Source organism: Mercenaria mercenaria, unplaced genomic scaffold, assembly GCF_021730395.1.
Source record: "Mercenaria mercenaria strain notata unplaced genomic scaffold, MADL_Memer_1 contig_4327, whole genome shotgun sequence".
In the NCBI taxonomy this organism is placed as follows: Eukaryota; Metazoa; Mollusca; class Bivalvia; order Venerida; family Veneridae; genus Mercenaria; species Mercenaria mercenaria.
Window position 1 is genome coordinate 1 of NW_026462548.1, and position 17,902 is coordinate 17,902.

At 33.2% G+C, this 17,902-nt stretch overlaps 1 protein-coding gene across 1 annotated transcript in view; it reads left to right on the forward strand.

Annotated features, from left to right (window-relative positions):
* Positions 1 to 3,656: 3,656 nt before the first annotated feature.
* LOC128553790 (tyrosine-protein kinase Src64B-like) overlaps positions 3,657 to 17,902 on the forward strand; it is a 32,401-nt gene continuing 18,155 nt past the window's right edge. Inside the window, exons 1-9 of the mRNA XM_053534972.1 lie at positions 3,657 to 3,675; positions 5,101 to 5,212; positions 6,283 to 6,387; positions 6,911 to 7,002; positions 7,527 to 7,685; positions 8,921 to 9,085; positions 9,504 to 9,760; positions 12,409 to 12,562; positions 12,730 to 13,016. Coding sequence (XP_053390947.1) covers positions 3,657 to 3,675; positions 5,101 to 5,212; positions 6,283 to 6,387; positions 6,911 to 7,002; positions 7,527 to 7,685; positions 8,921 to 9,085; positions 9,504 to 9,760; positions 12,409 to 12,562; positions 12,730 to 13,016 — 1,350 coding nt within the window. The remainder of the gene's footprint in view (positions 3,676 to 5,100; positions 5,213 to 6,282; positions 6,388 to 6,910; positions 7,003 to 7,526; positions 7,686 to 8,920; positions 9,086 to 9,503; positions 9,761 to 12,408; positions 12,563 to 12,729; positions 13,017 to 17,902) is intronic.

The window sequence follows — 17,902 nt, forward strand, 5'->3', positions numbered from 1 at the left end:
GATCCTAGGCCCAAGCGTTCTCAAGTTATCATCCGGAAACCGTTTAACTGTTCCGAGTCACTGTGACCTTGACCTTTGGCCTACAGAACTCAAAGTTGAAGCTGACCTGCATTTCATGATGCTACACCTGTGTACCAAAATTTATGATCCTAGGCCCAAGCGTTCTCAAGTTATCATCCGTAAACCGTTTAACTGTTCAGGGTCACTGTGACCTTGACCTTTGACTTACTGACCCCAAATTCGAACTTGATCTGTACTTTCTGATGTTAGAACATCTGTGTACCAAAAATTATTTAAAACGATCAAGCCTTTCATAAGTTATCATCCGGAAACCATGCAAAACCTACGGACCAACCGACCGACCGACCAACCGCCAAGCTCACTCCTATATACCACCCCCCCCCCACCCCCACCACCACCAAACTTCGTTTTGTGGGGGTATAAATATAGTAAATGACTTGCTTTTTTTACACTGATGTCTGATCTTATAAATAATGTTAGCCTTTTATATTTTCTGGTCCTTTGGGATTATGGAGTCCATTGAACATATGTGTAATAGAGTTCCGCTTAAGCCGGCGCTAGGGGGCGTGAGAGGTGTTGCATATTTCATTACCTTTCATGAACATACTCAATAATTTCGACTGACATTTACGCCATTTTCTATACCAATGTCATCTTCAAAAATGAAGATTTTGATTTATAAAAAGACACTATAGCTAATATTAAAAATTTGCATCCAAAACAACTACAACAATTCATTGTTCCTTTAGATATTTTAAAAAAACAAACGGTTAGGATAGGTTTCTTGGTGGCACAACATGAGTTTTAAGCCTTATTTTAAAAATAATGGAAAGGTGATACAAAGAAAAGAAACCATCAACGAAACTATGTACAGATATTTATAAAGGAATGAACAGCGAATAACCATCAGTGACACATATAATGTTATTTATTTTATACCTTACTACAGATAGTAACCAAAAAGGCCGTAAAAACGGTCATTACGGCTGCCTCACGCGCCATAATAATAACGGTCCCAGGTAACCGGACCGTCAGCGTGTTCTGACGTTGACGTCATATAGCAACGTCATTATGGCAGTTGAAAGGGGGCTAACGATTTTCAGATCGACTGTCAAATAATGATGGCACTGTTGATGAAAAAACAATACAAATGATGCTTAGTCCCTAAGATTGTTGGAAAAAATATGTGAACTGAAAATACCAAGATAAATATGAAGCGAATGTGTATAATTAAAAGGTCAATGGCTTCTAGCGATAATGGAACACCTAGTTTCAAAATGGCCATCGGGTTAAAGCCCTCGGGCAATTATGACACTAGGTGTGCCATTATAGCAAGAAGGCACAGACAAGTCATATATTAATATTTCAGCTAGAACTCTTACATGAAATAAATCTTTATTTCACAACAAAAAGTGAAAATAGTTCCAGAAAACCTGAGAAATTCCGGAAGGTTTTCTGCGGTAAAAAATATATGTATGCATCCATAAAACAACCTCATTGAACACGTATTTATATTTAATCATGATTTCTTTTGACAGAATATATTGAAAGTATTGATGGCTCTGTTTTGAGTGACTTGCACGAATCTCTTTCTGATAAACACCTTGAAAGCGGCACTGAGGAATGCACACTTACAGATACAATGGGTAACTACTCGTTCGTTTTAACCCTTACCCTGCTAAATTTCTATAATGAACTTGTCCATCTTTCAATTTGGACAGTACCGTTAACTGTTAAAAGGGATGCTTACCAAAAAGTTACTGACTGAATGGCGAATAGTGCAGACCATGATCAGACTGCACGGAAATCAGCTGTTCTTTAAAGAAATATTTCAAAATTTTAAAACTTACATAGATCTTATTTAATATTATACCCTATAAAACATATACACTTTATGAAAGGGTTAAATAATAAAGAAAATTATGATGCATTTTATGGTAAACTGTTATTCGCTGTTTAAATGGTTTGCTTTAATGTGGTGAAACAGAACACGGAATCAATGAGGTAAAATTCAATAACATTTTGACCTATTGCAATTGACAAATGTACCAGTGAAAAAGCATCCGCTATATATACAATAAGATATTAAAGATATTAAATGCAGTTGTTTGTGCGTTACTGTTCAGTCCTTATATTTACATTTATACAGTAACCTAAGTTGCTACAAAAGTTAGTGGATTGTTTCCAAAATTTTAATGGAATCAAAATGAATGTCAGGATATTGATGCTTCAGTTTTTAATGAGAAAAGTCAAAAAGACCCGCCCACGTGAAATTATAATTCGCCTGTCGATAAAAATACAGCTCCTGAAATTTATATAAAATAATCTTAATCCAGAAATAAATCATATTAGACGTGTGAATTCACTTTAGACCTTTAGCGTCAGATGATTTAGTTTATGCTGAAAGTTCGTTTTCTTTTTGAAATTTCCGTGTTCAGTTTTCAAAGATTTATCCAAACGACGCTATGTTTTGTTTATGTTTCGTTTTGCCGATAGTCCTGTGTTATTTCACGAATGTTGTTTATACGTTAGCGGGTAAGCGAATGTGAATAGTCAACATTTTCCATTCAAGTTTTACACTTTTAGTACACCTGAAGAAATGTAACATACTTATTTTGAATCTGACAACAGAATTTTTATGCTTTCAGATATGTTAATTTTCGTTAATCAAAAAGAATGATAAAGCATTTAGTACCTTGTTCTGCAACATGTGAGCCGTGCCATGGGAAAACCAACATAGTGGCTTTGCGACCAGCATGGATCCAGACCAGCCTGCGCATCCGCGCAGTCTGGTCAGGATCCATGTTGTTCGCTAACAGTTTCTCTAATTGCAGTAGGCTTTAAAAGTGAACAGCATGGATCCTGACCAGACTGCGCGGATGCGCAGGCTGGTCTGGATCCATGCTGGTCGCAAAGCCACTATGTTGGTTTTCTTATGGCAGGGCTCATGTACGGATCATTTTGATTTTAAAAAAGATGTGTTCATTTCATAGTTTCAGTAAATGATAACGCTGAAAGCACCTTGGGTAGTGTAATTGACACACATCATACTGCTAGTGATGAAGGTCTTGAAGAAGGTATTAAATTGAGTTCCGGTATTTTGAAATACTGCTCCGTTTTTAGTTAGAAGCTGTAATTTAACATGAATTGTTTTATCTAGGGAAACCTATTTAATACATACATTTATAATGCAAAGCTCGAGGGAATAATTAGATTTGTTTAAATCAATATCAACGAAAAAACTGTTTTAAAGTCACAGGAATAGCCAAGGATTATCCAGCACGATAAATGGTATTATGCTCATTGTGGTTTTCATTGTTATAACACGTCATAATAATGCGCAAGAATCGTCCCCTGTTAATCCATAACTTGGTTTTTGGTCACAAAGTGCATAAACGCACATTACTGTTTTTATCATGTAACATGAAAAATATACATTTTTGACAGGCATTATCAGCAAATAAATATTAACTCTTTCATATGAAAATATGATGCATATATTTAAATCTTATGATTGTTGTGTCAGTATTCTGGTTCTAGGGTTAAAATATCTAGCGTGAAACTTATTACGCAAATGCACTCATTTAGAAGACAGTTTATAACCTGTCAATATCTAAGGCATTGATGCATTCAAGATGGTTGACATACTTTGTGGTGTGTCTGGACATCTTCTTTTCATCTGTTTTCTTTACTGTTACTTGAAAGAAAGAAATAGAAAGAAAATACTTCAAAGTATTACTTTTCAAACACAAAAATGTAATTGTAATAATAAGGAAGTTCGTATTATTTTATTTCTCTTAGATTGAAAATATAAAACAAATCATAGAAAGAAAGAATTGTTTTTCATGAAAATTAAACAGCATATAAAACATTTATACTTTTCTACAAAACCATTGTCAATTTATTCATATATTTATTGAAATCCGGAAACGGATTACATGAAGGGACCACACTTCTGGACAGTTCAACGCCTTTAAAAAACTCACCATTTTTAAAAAGCTGTTACATGTCTCCGTTTTGATGCATTTGCAATAATGCCCCAGTGCTTAAACTTTACATAACAGCTTAAACATCGTTTGACAATTGTTTACTTTTATTTCTTTACAAATGACATTCTTTTTAATGGGGGTACAACTCTTTTAGATTTTAGAATATTTTAAGTATCCAATTCTACAGGACAGAACGTTTAAAATGTATTGGACAGATATTATTTTTAAAGATGTTGTTTGTTTTCTGAAAAAAAAAATGTGGTTTTGTGATATACTGCTAAACCTTAATTGTCTTATTGCTCTTTAAAAATGTTACTATAGATAATTCGGACACAGACCACCTGCTTGAAATGGGACAGGAAGAATATGTACCGAAAGAAGATTTGTTATATTTCAATTTTGTTTGGATTTTATTGTGAAATCTTTTCATTCTCGTTGGCTGGAATTTTGTTGATTATATAATTTGAAGCATGGAACTGGCAATTTACTTCTTTATTAAGATGTAATTTGCAAATTCTTACCCGAAACAAATGTCTCTCCACTAATATTAATGATTCTACTTTAATATGTTTGAAATTTCATACATTTGTATTGCCTCTGTTCTGCTCCTTTTTTTTTTAATTCAGATACATTTCAAGAGTTTCTAATGCATCAGTAACTGACACTTTATAAATTCATGTTCGTTTTATACCTCAACGGAGTAGACTTTTTAAGATTCCTTTACCTCAGTTTCTTTCTTTTTTTCTTATTTGTTTTGTATGTTGGTGATGTTACAGGCACTTTGATATATTTGCTTTATTTCAATATACTAGTACAAATGTATGTATGATTTGATGGCTCCGTACGCCGTCCTTCACGTTGTCATTTTTACGTGTTGTCACGTTTGCGATTGGTGGCTATAGTTGCGCTTAGTGTACTCAATAACTCCGCTGTATCTCCTTTATATGTTACATTTTATAGATGTCCGTCCCGATCACAGTTTCTTTAAAACTCATTTTTATGTGTTCACTGTAATGTAAAACTATTGAAACTGTATGATGTATGTTTTATCTAAATTTAACGCGTGAGAAGTAAATTTATTTAATTACAGGTGTATTTGAATTTGTGACAGTGAAAGCTTTGTTTGAGTTTGACGCCGTTTTTGAGAACGAATTAAGCTTTAAACAAGGTGACAAGTTAGATATTGACAAGGACTTGTTCGGGTACGTAGCTTCCTTCATATGTATATTACCCTTGCTTCTATCCATTGAATGGGGTTTCTGCCATTTCTTGGGGAAACTGAAACTTTGTAACTATTGAAACTATCAGAAGAGTAGAAAGTTAATACTTGAAAGTATACCTGAATGTATCCTACCTTCAAAGTAAAGGGCAGTATCAAGGTGTACAATAAATTTTCCTTTATCAGGTCAGTGACGAAATTACATTTTGTTGAACTTCTATGCTTACCTTTTTCAAAACGACGCTATCTCGATTTTGAAAATCAACTACAAAAGACATAATTATTTATGCAATATTTTTCATAAATTAGTTTTTAATCAGGTATATCAGACCGTTAGATATGTGTTTGCAATTACTACAAATATTCTTTTTATCGGAAGTGCTCACTGAAGCGGGCATTGCATCATCCAAAGAGTTTCTGCAGAAGTTTTGCATTCTGCATTTGACTCAAGGAATATATCGACTAGAACATTCAAATAGTCGAGGTAACGGTTGTCTGTTCTCTGAATCAAATGCCGGTATGGTCTGTATAAATTTGACCAAGACATAAAGTTTTCTTGTTCGGATGAAAAGTCATATGGCAGTACGTTATGTTTAACAGTACGTAGAAGTCACGTACAAAACAAAAGGTTAGGCTTAGTTTGTCTTTTATTTTATAATATTTAGGGATTGTAAGAGCTGTTAAAATTACCTTATATTTGTAAGGGTATAAGTTGAAAAGTTGATATAGATTAGCTACGTATAACTTTTTAAGCTTGTTTAAGATGGGTACATGCCTAGGTTATGGGTAAATTAAATTTAAAAACGTATGATAAATAAAACTCTAGGTTATTGACATTATAAATTTAGATTAATTAGGCAGGTCTACGAAAAATAAAAGGTCTCAACTGAGGCCTTGACATTTACATTTTCCGAGTCGTACAGTAGCCTAATATTTTAAGTAGAAGTAGAAGTTTCTTAAACTAAATCAATATCAATTAAAACATCATTAATTATACTTTTGATATTTGACAGTCTTATTTTATTACTGAAGGCACATATATTACTTTTATAGTCAAGCTTCGTTTTGGTGGTATGCTTCTCATCAAGATTGTAGAAAGAAAGGCTACATTCCAAGTAGTTTTGTTTTGAAAGACAAGAATTCGTTGGAAGCCCAAGAGTGAGTGCGTTTGATTTGCTTCTTTTCACGTATTCATAACTAAAATCCTTTGCAAAGCTCAGAGTTAAACATAAATATTACTTTAAAAAAGAAACATTTTTTAACAAATCATACTTCACATTGATATGAGCGAGCCAATTTTGTTAGATATTACAGCCTATGCTGTAAGCTCACTGATGTCCAGATCTATATATTTTTTATTTAAACTTTGATTCTAAATATAGATCGACTTTTGACTCTACAGAATATTTGTCCAGGTATAATAATTTTCTTCAGGATCGATCCTTTTTCAACCTTAAAGAGTCTTGAAACATATATCCTGTATATTTGCTTACGCATTGAATGATCGAATCATTTATGTACAATCATTTACAAAATGCTATTCCATTCAGTGTAACATGATAAACCCCTTTAGTTTCGGTAGCCTGTTTCGATATGTGCTTAAAGTAATTAACCTAACAGGGTGTTTCAGATCGTAGTGTAAGCTTTGAATCAAATATTGACTTTTACGCTATATTTATAGTTGGTGGTTCAATGGAAATGAAACTGATGCTGAAACCCTATTGCGCCATTCTAGCTTCCAGTCAGGGACATTTCTTGTCAGGCAAGCTATAGGTAAATTTTAAAGATTTAAATGCCCATCTATCATTTAAATGCATATTGATAAAACTCTAAAGAAATGTACTCCACTTGGCTAAATATATAAAGTAACTGTCATTTGATAATACACCGTTTAATAGAAATACTTCTAGGTTTTTAGCTGCAGTACATATTCGTAATATTTGCATATATATATATACATTTATTGTGAGTTATGTAGTTCTTTGAACAGTATTGTTTATACAGACATGTTACTTTTATTCTTGCATATTTGTACCTACGTGGGTACCAATATGCACTTAAAACTGACCAGTAATTTAGTATATATATTTATTAGAATTAACGGTCGGTGTTTTGCAGGCTGATATAACTTCCGGATCTGCTATGTAGTCATAACAACAGAAAAAATAACTGTAGGGTATTTTTATTATTTTCTTCGCAAACAAAGGTTTTATTGAGCTTTATATAAAGATATTTGTTTGATTTTGCAAGCAGCAATATAAAAGGCATAATGTTTTTTTTTTCTTTTAACTTTTAAGGGGAAGATTCCTATATGTTATCTGTAAAAGATATTGACAGGGAAACAGATACACCCTTTATAAGCCATTATAAAATAAGACATTGGAAAGACAGAGGCTATTACATTTGCGAAAACCGATGTTTTGACAACATTCCTAATCTCATCTCGCAGTACAGTTGTAAGTGCATGTTATTGTGTAATTTCATAATATATGTTTGTCAATCATTTTGTTTTTAAAGGTGCAGAGCCCCAGGGAGAAATGTAAAAAGATTCAGTTTACAAACAAACCATAACATTTTAAAATATTTTCTTTTTTTCGTGTATTGATAAATACACGACTCAAAATAGATCAACAAGAGACATTTTATAACAAACCATACTTGTCATCATATAACTCAAAGTGACGCAAAATAACATACATAAAGCAACACACACATCGCCCTATAACGAAAGGGCCAGTAGCTAGGAAATGATGTAATGGGTGAAAACAGTTAATGGCATGCCAGCCTCAAACTTACACATACCTTGTACATGGGCGTGATTGTCAAGACAGTATGAAGAAAACGTCTCCCAACTTCTTTCACATCTTGCATTAATAACATAATATCCGATTGCAGAAACCACAGAAGTTAGGTCAGCCTAATGTGTAAGCGTACCAATGAAAACATTTCGACGGTCCGATTCAGATATGTCGCACATTTCATTACTTCTTTTAACCCTTAGCCTGCTGCAGGCGAATTTAACAGCCTTTGCAAACAGCTTGGAACCAGATCAGACGCCGATTAAATCGGCGTCTGATCAGGTTCCAAGCTGTTTGCTACTCTGACAATATTTCTTCCAATTTTGGAGCAAATTGAATGAACTTTACAATTTTAGCAGACGACATTTCCAGCAGACGACAATTTATCTAGCATGCTAAAGGTTAAACAGAGCGAATAAAAACCGGGTTACTAGTCCAATGTTATCCTCTTGCAGATTTTAATATCACTGTAGCACACCTTAAATGCCATGTAGCGGCCGTAAATGTTTGTCTGTATTTCAGGTTTGTTAAATATTCAGTCTTTATGACTTTAAGACTGAGTCTTAAGAGATCGTGGGTCCATTCAATTCATAGATTTCCGCTTAATCGATCCTAGAGGGTATGTGAGATGTTGCACAACGCGTTACGTCTCACAAACAGGTTCAATCAAACCCAGTCTGCTTTAAATATGCTCGATTCGTGATTTACACTTTCAACGGAACTTCTTTACTTTTTTATGAAACATTTGTTTTAACAGATACCGATCATGTATCTTATCCAACGGAAAGTTTATTGAAATTTCTACATCAGTTTCAAAAGTGGTTCCTTAGGTTAAGAAGAATCTTTTTGTACTCAACCATGCTATCGCTACTTTCCTCTTTCTTTACATGTAGGTGAGACTAATGGTATATGTTGTAAGCTGGAAAAGCCATGTCCGAAAGACCCACCAAAATTGCCAATTAGATTATATGAGTGGCTTAAGTGGCTTGAAGTAACGAGAAGTTCGGTGAAAATTGGCGATAAAGTTCCAGTATATTCCTTTGGAGACAAATGTTATGGTATTTTTGTCCGTATCATCTCTAATATAAGTGTACAAACTTCAGTATTTTCTCTTGTAATAAAGTGTTATGTGTAAAGCTGCATTGTCATACTAATCACAAACAATGTAACTTGTTGATTTAGAAAGGTGTTAATCAGTACCATTTCAATTTTCAAAAGATGTTTTTCAGAACCTTTTAAATATAATTGGAATTTGAATTATTTTCAAGCGAAAATGTTGTTCTATTTGTTAAATCACAATATTGTTTCCAGATTAAAAAAGACATGATGTTTTGTTTCAATAAGTTTTAGAAATGTTCTCTAAAATAATCCGCAATCCCAGTTAGCGTTTTCAAGATTATTCTTTAGTACTGAGTCATTGATATACTACCATCTACTACTTGTAAAGTATCTTTAAAAATGTTTTCCATTTTACAGGTACATTTCTAAATGATCGTATCGCTATTAAGACATTGGGAGATAAAACGAAACCAGTGGACGATTTGCTTGGCGAAGCCTGTCTTTTGAAAGACTTAAGACATAAAAGGCTTGTTCAGTTATTGGCACTTTGTACAGACAAATTGCCATTCTGGATGATAACTGAGGATGTGACAAACTGTGATTTACTTGCCTGTTTGCGTGAAGATATGGGAAGAAGTCTTCAACTGAATGTTCTTGTTCATATCGCTAGTCAGGTACTAATTTTGTCAGTTGATTTATGTTAATTCCGTTCTTAGAATTCCATAGGCTTTTTAGCCGTTAAGTACCGTTTTGTATTTAGACAGTGCTAGGTAACATGCATGTTTACATATGTGTACATTGCAGCATGCTTGAAAATGGTGTACATTTGAATAATTAGACGAGGCGTTTCTGAAATCCTTCAGCATACACAAATGGATACTGAAAGGGAAAAGAATTCAAACTACTTAATGTTTCAAAGCAATTTAATATTGGTGCAATATAGTTTGTTACGTTTCATTATTCTACACCTGTCTTTCTCTTCAAGTTAGCAATCTGTGTTTGTACCATAATACTGTTTACTGTTCTTCGCGATTCGATTTAATATATTACGTATAGGAAAGCGCCACCATTCGGATAGTCCATACTGTTTCTTACGGTATTGTTGTTTGTTTTTTTTTTATCTGTAAAACATATTTGCAACAATGTCCGCGGCATTAAATTGACAAATATATAAGTTTTCTTTCATTCAATCATTTTTTGCTTGAGACAACCGTATGCATTTTTAGCAGTTTGTCATTTGTAAATACATTTACAATATATGTTGCAATGTAATTAAAATAATGACTTTTATGACATCAACATAATTAAAAGAGTGAAAGTTAGTCATATTAAACACAGGAGATCATCTATCGTAAAATGAGCTGTAAATGAGCAACATCTTTACCAATAATTTAACTGTCAAGTACGGTCTCGAATTATTTCGTACTGCTGGAATTTAAAATATTCTCCAAAAAGTGCCCCCATATGAAAAGAAAATAAAAATTTGAAAAATTCAGAATCGCTGAATTGCACCGGAACATTAATACAAATGCACCCAAACAAATGGTTTCCGTCCTTCCGTCCTTACGTCTGTCCGTAACATTTTTGTGTCTGCTCCATATCTCCTAAACCCCTTGAAGGATTTTCATGAAACTTAGGTCAAATGATCACCTCATCAAGACGATGTGCAGAAATTATGAGTCAGCCTTGTCGACTCAAGGTCAAGGTCACAACTCAAGGTCAAATGTTTTAGCCTCCCATTTCGTGTCCGCTCTATATCTCCTAAACCCCTTGAAGGAATTTTATAAAACTTGGGTCAAATGATCACCTTATCAAGACAATGTGCAGAACTCATGAGTTAGCCATGTTGGTTTAAGGTCAAGGTCACAACTCGGGGTCAAAGGTTTGAGCCTTCCATTTTGTGTCCGCTCTGTATCTCCTAATCCCATTGAAGGATTCATATGAAACCTGGGTCAAATGATCACCTATCCAAGACAATGTATAGAACTCATGAGTCAGCCAAGCCGGCTCAAGGTCAAGGTCACAACTCAAGGTCAAAGGTTTTAGCCTCCCAAACAAATGGTTTCCGTCCTTCCGTCCTTACGTCTGTCCGTGACATTTTTGTGTCTGCTCCATATCTCCTAAACCCCTTGAAGGATTTTCATGAAACTTAGGTCAAATGATCACCTCATCAAGACGATGTGCAAAAATTATGAGTCAGCCTTGTCGACTCAAGGTCAAGGTCACAACTCAAGGTCAAATGTTTTAGCCTCCCATTTCGTGTCCGCTCTATATTTCCTAAACCCCTTAAAGAAATTTTATAAAACTCAAATGATCACCTCATCAAGACAATGTACAGAACTTATGAGTCAGCCATGCCAGCTCAAGGTCAAGGTCACAACTTAGGGTCAAAGGTTTGAGCCTTCCATTTTGAGTCCACTCTGTATCTCCTAAACCCCTTGAAGGATTTTTATCAAACATGGGTCAAATGATCACCTCATCAAGAACTTATGAGTTAGCCATGTCAACTCAAGGTCAAGGTTACAACTCAAGGTCAAAGGTTTGAGCTCTGTATAATCCTAAACCCTTTAGAGGGTTTTCATGAAACTTGGGTCAATGATAACCATATCAAGACAATGTGCAGAATTCACGAGTCAGCCATGTCAGTTCAAGGTCAAGGTCACAGCTCAAGGTCAAAGGTTCACCCTTTCACTATCCATAACAGTGGCGGGGGATTTAGCTGTCTTGAAAATATGTTTTGCCAGTGGTGGGTTTGCAACCGAAGATCCAAGGCGGTATCCTGCTGTATTCCCTCTTCATCTTTACGTTTATGTCTTTCTCTTACTTGTATTCCTTTACTATAATAGCATTCAATTGTGTTCATATATGCATCCGGTGTATACGTGTACAGATTAACACTCGAATTTCCATACGGAGTGTTGCATCGGCAGTTGTGTTCTTCGAATATAACTTGTACCGTTTGGACTTTTGTCCTTGTCTTTTTGCACGTGCATGTTTGGACAAAAAATATCTCACTCATACATTATTTCGTAGTTTAGTATTTAATTATCTGATTCATTTATGTGCGCTATATTAAAAGACAGTCTAGCTCTTTTCAAGAAAATAATTTCAGGAACGATGTCACTATTGTTTTTATATGAGTGTCAATAACAAACGGCGACGTGTGGAGTTCCTACTCTTTCTGCTTCATTCTGACATCTTTGTTGTAAGATGTTATTCAAATGAATAATTTGGGAAAGTATTGTGAGCATGTTTGTAGAAAGTACACCACTTAAAGTTTTGTTCTATGAAAATTAAGTTAATATGTACAATATAATTGCAGATATCAGATGCTATGGACTACTTAACAAAACAGAAAGTTGTACACAGGAATTTGAGAGCATGTAATATTCTCACTGGAGCTGGTAACAAAATCAAAGTTTCTGGATTAGAACTAGCTAAGAGGATGTATGGCGATAACTGTATATATGCTTCCGGTGAGTGAAACTTACTTTTGCTTTTCAATACTGCATTATAAAATGATTCTAAAACGAAAAGTTTTGATAGTGACGACATATATTTGCAAGATTACATGTTTGCGTTTAAACAATTAAAGTATATTGATACCGCGCTTTACATGTGATTTCTTAAATTTTCTTTGCAGACGGACAGATTCCGGTGAAATGGACACCCCCAGAAGCTGTTATATATAACAAATTTAGCGCGAAGTCTGACGTTTGGTCATACGGAATACTGTTATATGAAATCATAACATTTGGAATGTCTCCATATTCAGGTACGTATTACCAGATTATTATAAAGTATAGGTCCAGATATAAATTCACTAGAGTGCGGGAGGTTGTGGGTTCGACCCCTGGCCGCGTCAGACGCAAAAATGGTAGTAATAACTTCCTCGCTTGGCTCTCAGCATTGACGATAGTGCTAGGACTGGTCAGTCCAGTGTCAGTATAATGTGACTGGGTTCGGGCGCCTAGTCATGAGTTTACGGCGTAATATTCCAATGTGTCAGCACTATAAAGTTAGACATTGTTCTCACTGCTATAAGTTGACACCGTCGTTTATATGAGAGAAAAATAGTTGAATAAGACGCTAAACCCGAGCGCGCGCGCACACATGCACGCACACATGGATTCGCTAATAACTGTTCGACGAAACATTCAGTTTTGCATGCCAGAAAATGTGGACGGGGTGTATCTTTCGTATATGCTATTTGCAACAAGTCAGGTCGAGTTCAAATAAATCGATTACATTCACTGTCATTTGACTATCAATTGATATGCAGTTTAGCTTCCTATATTTTTGTGCCAGACATGCAGCGGTTGAATAAAATAGTGTCATTGTAGGAGGCCTGAAGTTTCATCATGATATGCCTTCATATTTAGATGCTGCAAGATTCACGTGCGTTCTTCAGTGAAGTTGAAGGAATCAGCATGTTTCCGGACCTACTCATATCCGTGGTTACAAAAAAGATATTACTAGTGATAAATGTGGCAGTGTATAAGGCGTTGGTGTAATTTTTATCTTTGTTACCATCACCTTGCCGTTTTGCAGTGCTCTGAGCTTATATAGATCTCTTATAACTGTCTGTTTCAAACCAATTTACTCAACAACACTTTAAAAACTGAATCTGATATTTTGATGTTACAATTATAAATATAAATCTGTATAGCTTTTTGTTTTCTTTCTATATTGTTAGATGAGTAGTATAGGGGCTGGTTTGTGTGTAAACAAACGGGCGCCATCTTGGATGACCTAGTTACTATTTATAGTAACTCATTTACATATAAGAAATGAACTCAGTACGCATGCGCAGCGGCTATTTTGAATTCTATTTTAAGAATGACTTCACAATGTTATTAATAGAAACGTTATAAATCTATTTTAAGACTTCATACTGAAGAGGACTTTATGTTTTATATATAGAAAATGTCTCCCGGAAGTATACAGAGCTGACTTATATACCTATCTAGGGCGTGATCGCGCACATTGAGGGTCAGGTGCTCAGCCCTAGACGGGGAGATAACATTAAAACAAAAACTATACATTAATAATGTAAAAAAAAACAATCAAAAAAATTTATTATGACTAAAGAAAAATACTTGTAGGAAACAAAAAACTTAAATAAAAATTTAAAAGAAAAATATGTATCACAATTTAAATTTAAAAACATTAACTTTTTTTAAGATAGCTATTTGTTTTTTAAATTTAAAACCGAAAATAAATATTAATTTTTGTCAGAGTTTCCCCCTTGGGCGCCACTGATAAAATGACCCCCAAATCTAAGCGAAAGTAGTATTAATTATTTGGAGCTTTAAATTGGCCCCCCCACCCTTTGCCCTTTTTTAAAAAATTCAACCCGCCAATTTAAATTTTAAAAAAAAACCCAAAAACCAGCCAAGGGGGGCCAAATAATCTCGCACAAATAATTATAAATAGCCAGCCTTTAAAAAACAGAGTTTCCATCTTAGAAACTAACTGGGGGTATTTGTCCCCATGAAAAAACTTAAAAATTTATATAAAAAAAATTTTCATTTTAAAACATAAGAAACAATTTTCAAAAAGGCCCTTATGAAAAAAACAAACGATTAGATTTTTAAATTTTATTCATTCATAAAGCAAAAATTTTGGTCCAGCAAAAAGAGTTTACCGCAACAAAGTGCAATCGAAGCTAATTTTTCTTTACAAATGCCCGGACAAAAAACAAATAAGCGTATTTTGGATATACAAGGAAATAAGGGGAATTAAACTAGGGAAAAAAAACCGGAAAAAAAATTTTCAACACTGAAAAACATTCTTCCGCTTTCTTCATTATTACCAATCTTTAAATTTTGAGAACTTTTGGTGGACCTTTCCAGTTCAAATGAGGGAATTTCACCAGAAGTTTACTTCAATGAAGACAAAGTGTTAAACATTGAAAATTTGGACAAGCAAATATCCCTGGGAAATTCTTTTAGACGAAAAATTTACTAATGAGAAATGTTCCCGTTACAGGGGGTTATCGTTCTCCCAGTGAGAATTTAAACGCTCTTGTTTTTAGTTACTAAAAAGCTAACCCTGTAGGTTTTGCCCTTTGGCCCAAGGCTTACGCTGGCAATAATGAATTGATTCTCTCAGTGAGAAATGATTAACACAGTATTAAATGTCACCCCGCTTAAAAAACTCTCCTTTGTAACATGACAAAGCTATCAACCACACAGATTGTCTTCACGGACAACTTCACAATTTCAAAAGATTTTTTTATCTTTAATATTCCAAAGTTTTTGTTTAATTTAACCAAAAACGCTTCGCAAAGGGGAAACCCTTTATTTAAATATCGATTTTACACACTTTTATAACAAGCGTTCATAGCCAATCGGTTGAGGAACAAAAATTTTTTTATTACCGCCGCGGCCAGGTTTTCGCCCGGGACCAGGATTTTTTTTCTTTTGTTTTTTTGGAAAAGGGGGGGTTTTTTTTAAAAAATTTTAAATACATTAATAAAAAGAATCAAAAACAAAAATTGTTTAAAAAAAAGGGAAAATTTTTATGATAGATAAATCCTCAATATTTTTAAAACAAAAAATGGAGATTATTTAAGAGCTCAATGTGCATCCCCCTCAAAAAAAAAAAATAAAAAAAAAAAAAAAAACATAATTTTTTTTAAACGTTTGGGGGTGCAATTGTTTTTCAAAAGAAATATACCTTTTTTAAACCCCAAGAAGGTCTACTTTTGCCAGGGGGGCTTCCGCTATGGGGGCCCGGAAACGCTTTAGAAAATGGAAAAACCCAAAAAATAACAGATCAGCATGTAAAACCCATAATCTGTTATAGTTCAGAAGTAAGTAAAAAAAAAGCGATAAGCAAATTTTTTCCGACAAAAAAACATAAATCAAAAACTTTGGGGAAAAGATTGCAAAACTTTTAATTTGTAAAACCCCAAAAATAAAACAAAAAACAAATGGCTGGGACAAAAACAAAAGTCAAAAAAAGGGAAAAAGGGGGAAAAACCTGCCCCCGAAAAAAAATTGGAGTGATGAATTAGCAAAAGAATTACACAAACCAAATTTAAAAAAAAATTTCCTAAACAAGAGTGATTTTCATGAAAATTATGAAAGGGTCTCCCCGATTTAGTTGTATGAGTTTTTCAAAAAAAAAAAAAGAGAAAAATACTTGTTAACCTATTGAAATTCAAAAATATGTTTGGGGTTTCCATTAAAGAAAAAACCGGGAGAATTTTTACTGAAGCATTGAAAAAAAAATTTTAAAAGGGTAAAATTTCGGGGACAAAATCCCCGAAGACTGCAAGGATTCCAAAAATTTTATGGGGTTTGAAGGAAAAGAATTTTTTAAAATAAAAATTTTGAATCATTTTTGAATAAAAAAAATTTAAAACATGTACCAACATTTAAAAAGGTAAGGCGTAGAAACGAAAGTTTTAATAAAATTTTTAAAAAAGAAAAGGGGAAATATTTTTACAGCAAATAATACTTAACCTATTTGAAATTTACGGAAAATGGTTGATAAATAAAAAAAAAAACTTTCTAGAAAAAAATAACACCAAACCGAACCCAGAAAAAAATTTAAAAAAAGGGACTGTTTTTTTAACTTATATGGAATTTTAAAGGGTACCAAAGAGTAAAGAAAAATTTTAAAAAATTGGTGATCGATTTTTAAGCAAACTTAAAAGACATTTGAAAAAGGATAAACCAAACTGGACAGAGGAAATACTTGTAATTTAAAAAAATTAATAATAAAAATCCAAAACAACTCTTTTAAAGTTTTAAAATAAGAAATGTTAAAGGCTCTTTTACGAACAAGAACTTTTACCACACAAAAAAGTTTTAAATAGAAAAGTTATTAGACGAGACTAAAGAAAAAACAACTTTAGTAAAAGGAAAGGTTACAATGAAAAATTAATTTTTGGGTTCCTTATGAATTTGGGAAAAATTTAAAATTGAAAACTTATATAAAGATAAAAAAAATTTAATTTGTAAAAGGGAATAAAACAATAGTCAATTAATTATTCCCCAAAACAAACTAGTGTTTCTTACAAAAAATTTAAAAATTTTTGGGGAGAGTAAGTACGGGTTTTAAAATATTACAACAAATACTTAGTTGTTCAGCTGCATTAGACTTTCCAGCTTTCCTATATTGAGCACTGTTGGGGTTGTTCCATCATAATTTCCAATTTTTTAAAAAACAAAACTTAACGACAAAGCATTTTAAAATTGCAACACCACAAAATAAAACAATAAAAACAAAAGCACGGATTGCGGCTTAGCTGTTTTATAAACCCAAAAGAACCTGAAAAGAAAAGAAAAAAAGTTATTCAAAATATTTTTACAATAGTTTGAAAAGCAGAAAGAAAAAAACTTATTTAAGGCCCTTTGAAAAATATGAAAAAATTAAAAATTAACGGGTATAAAAAAAAAGAAGAAGAGTTTTATTAACTTTAAATTTTAAATTAAAAAATTTTTCTAAAGATTTTATATAATGAGAAAAATATATCATTGAAGGAAAAGCATCAGGAAAAAAACGTTTCTAGGTATTTTAAAAATATAATCCTAATTTTTAAAATAATTTCCAAACCAAATTTATGAAAGGCAAAATTTATGAACCCAAGCGGAAATTCATATAATTTTTTAACTTTCGCCAAAAACCCCTTAAATTCATTTCCTTTTCAATTAGCGCTTTAACAGCCACAAAAAAATGTTTAAAACTGCTAAAAAATTTTGGGTTTTTTTTTTTGGTTTTTTTTTTTTTCTTGACTTGTTATTTTAAAAAACAAAAACGTTTTTACAAAACAATATACACAACGGTTTAAAAAGACCCCGAGT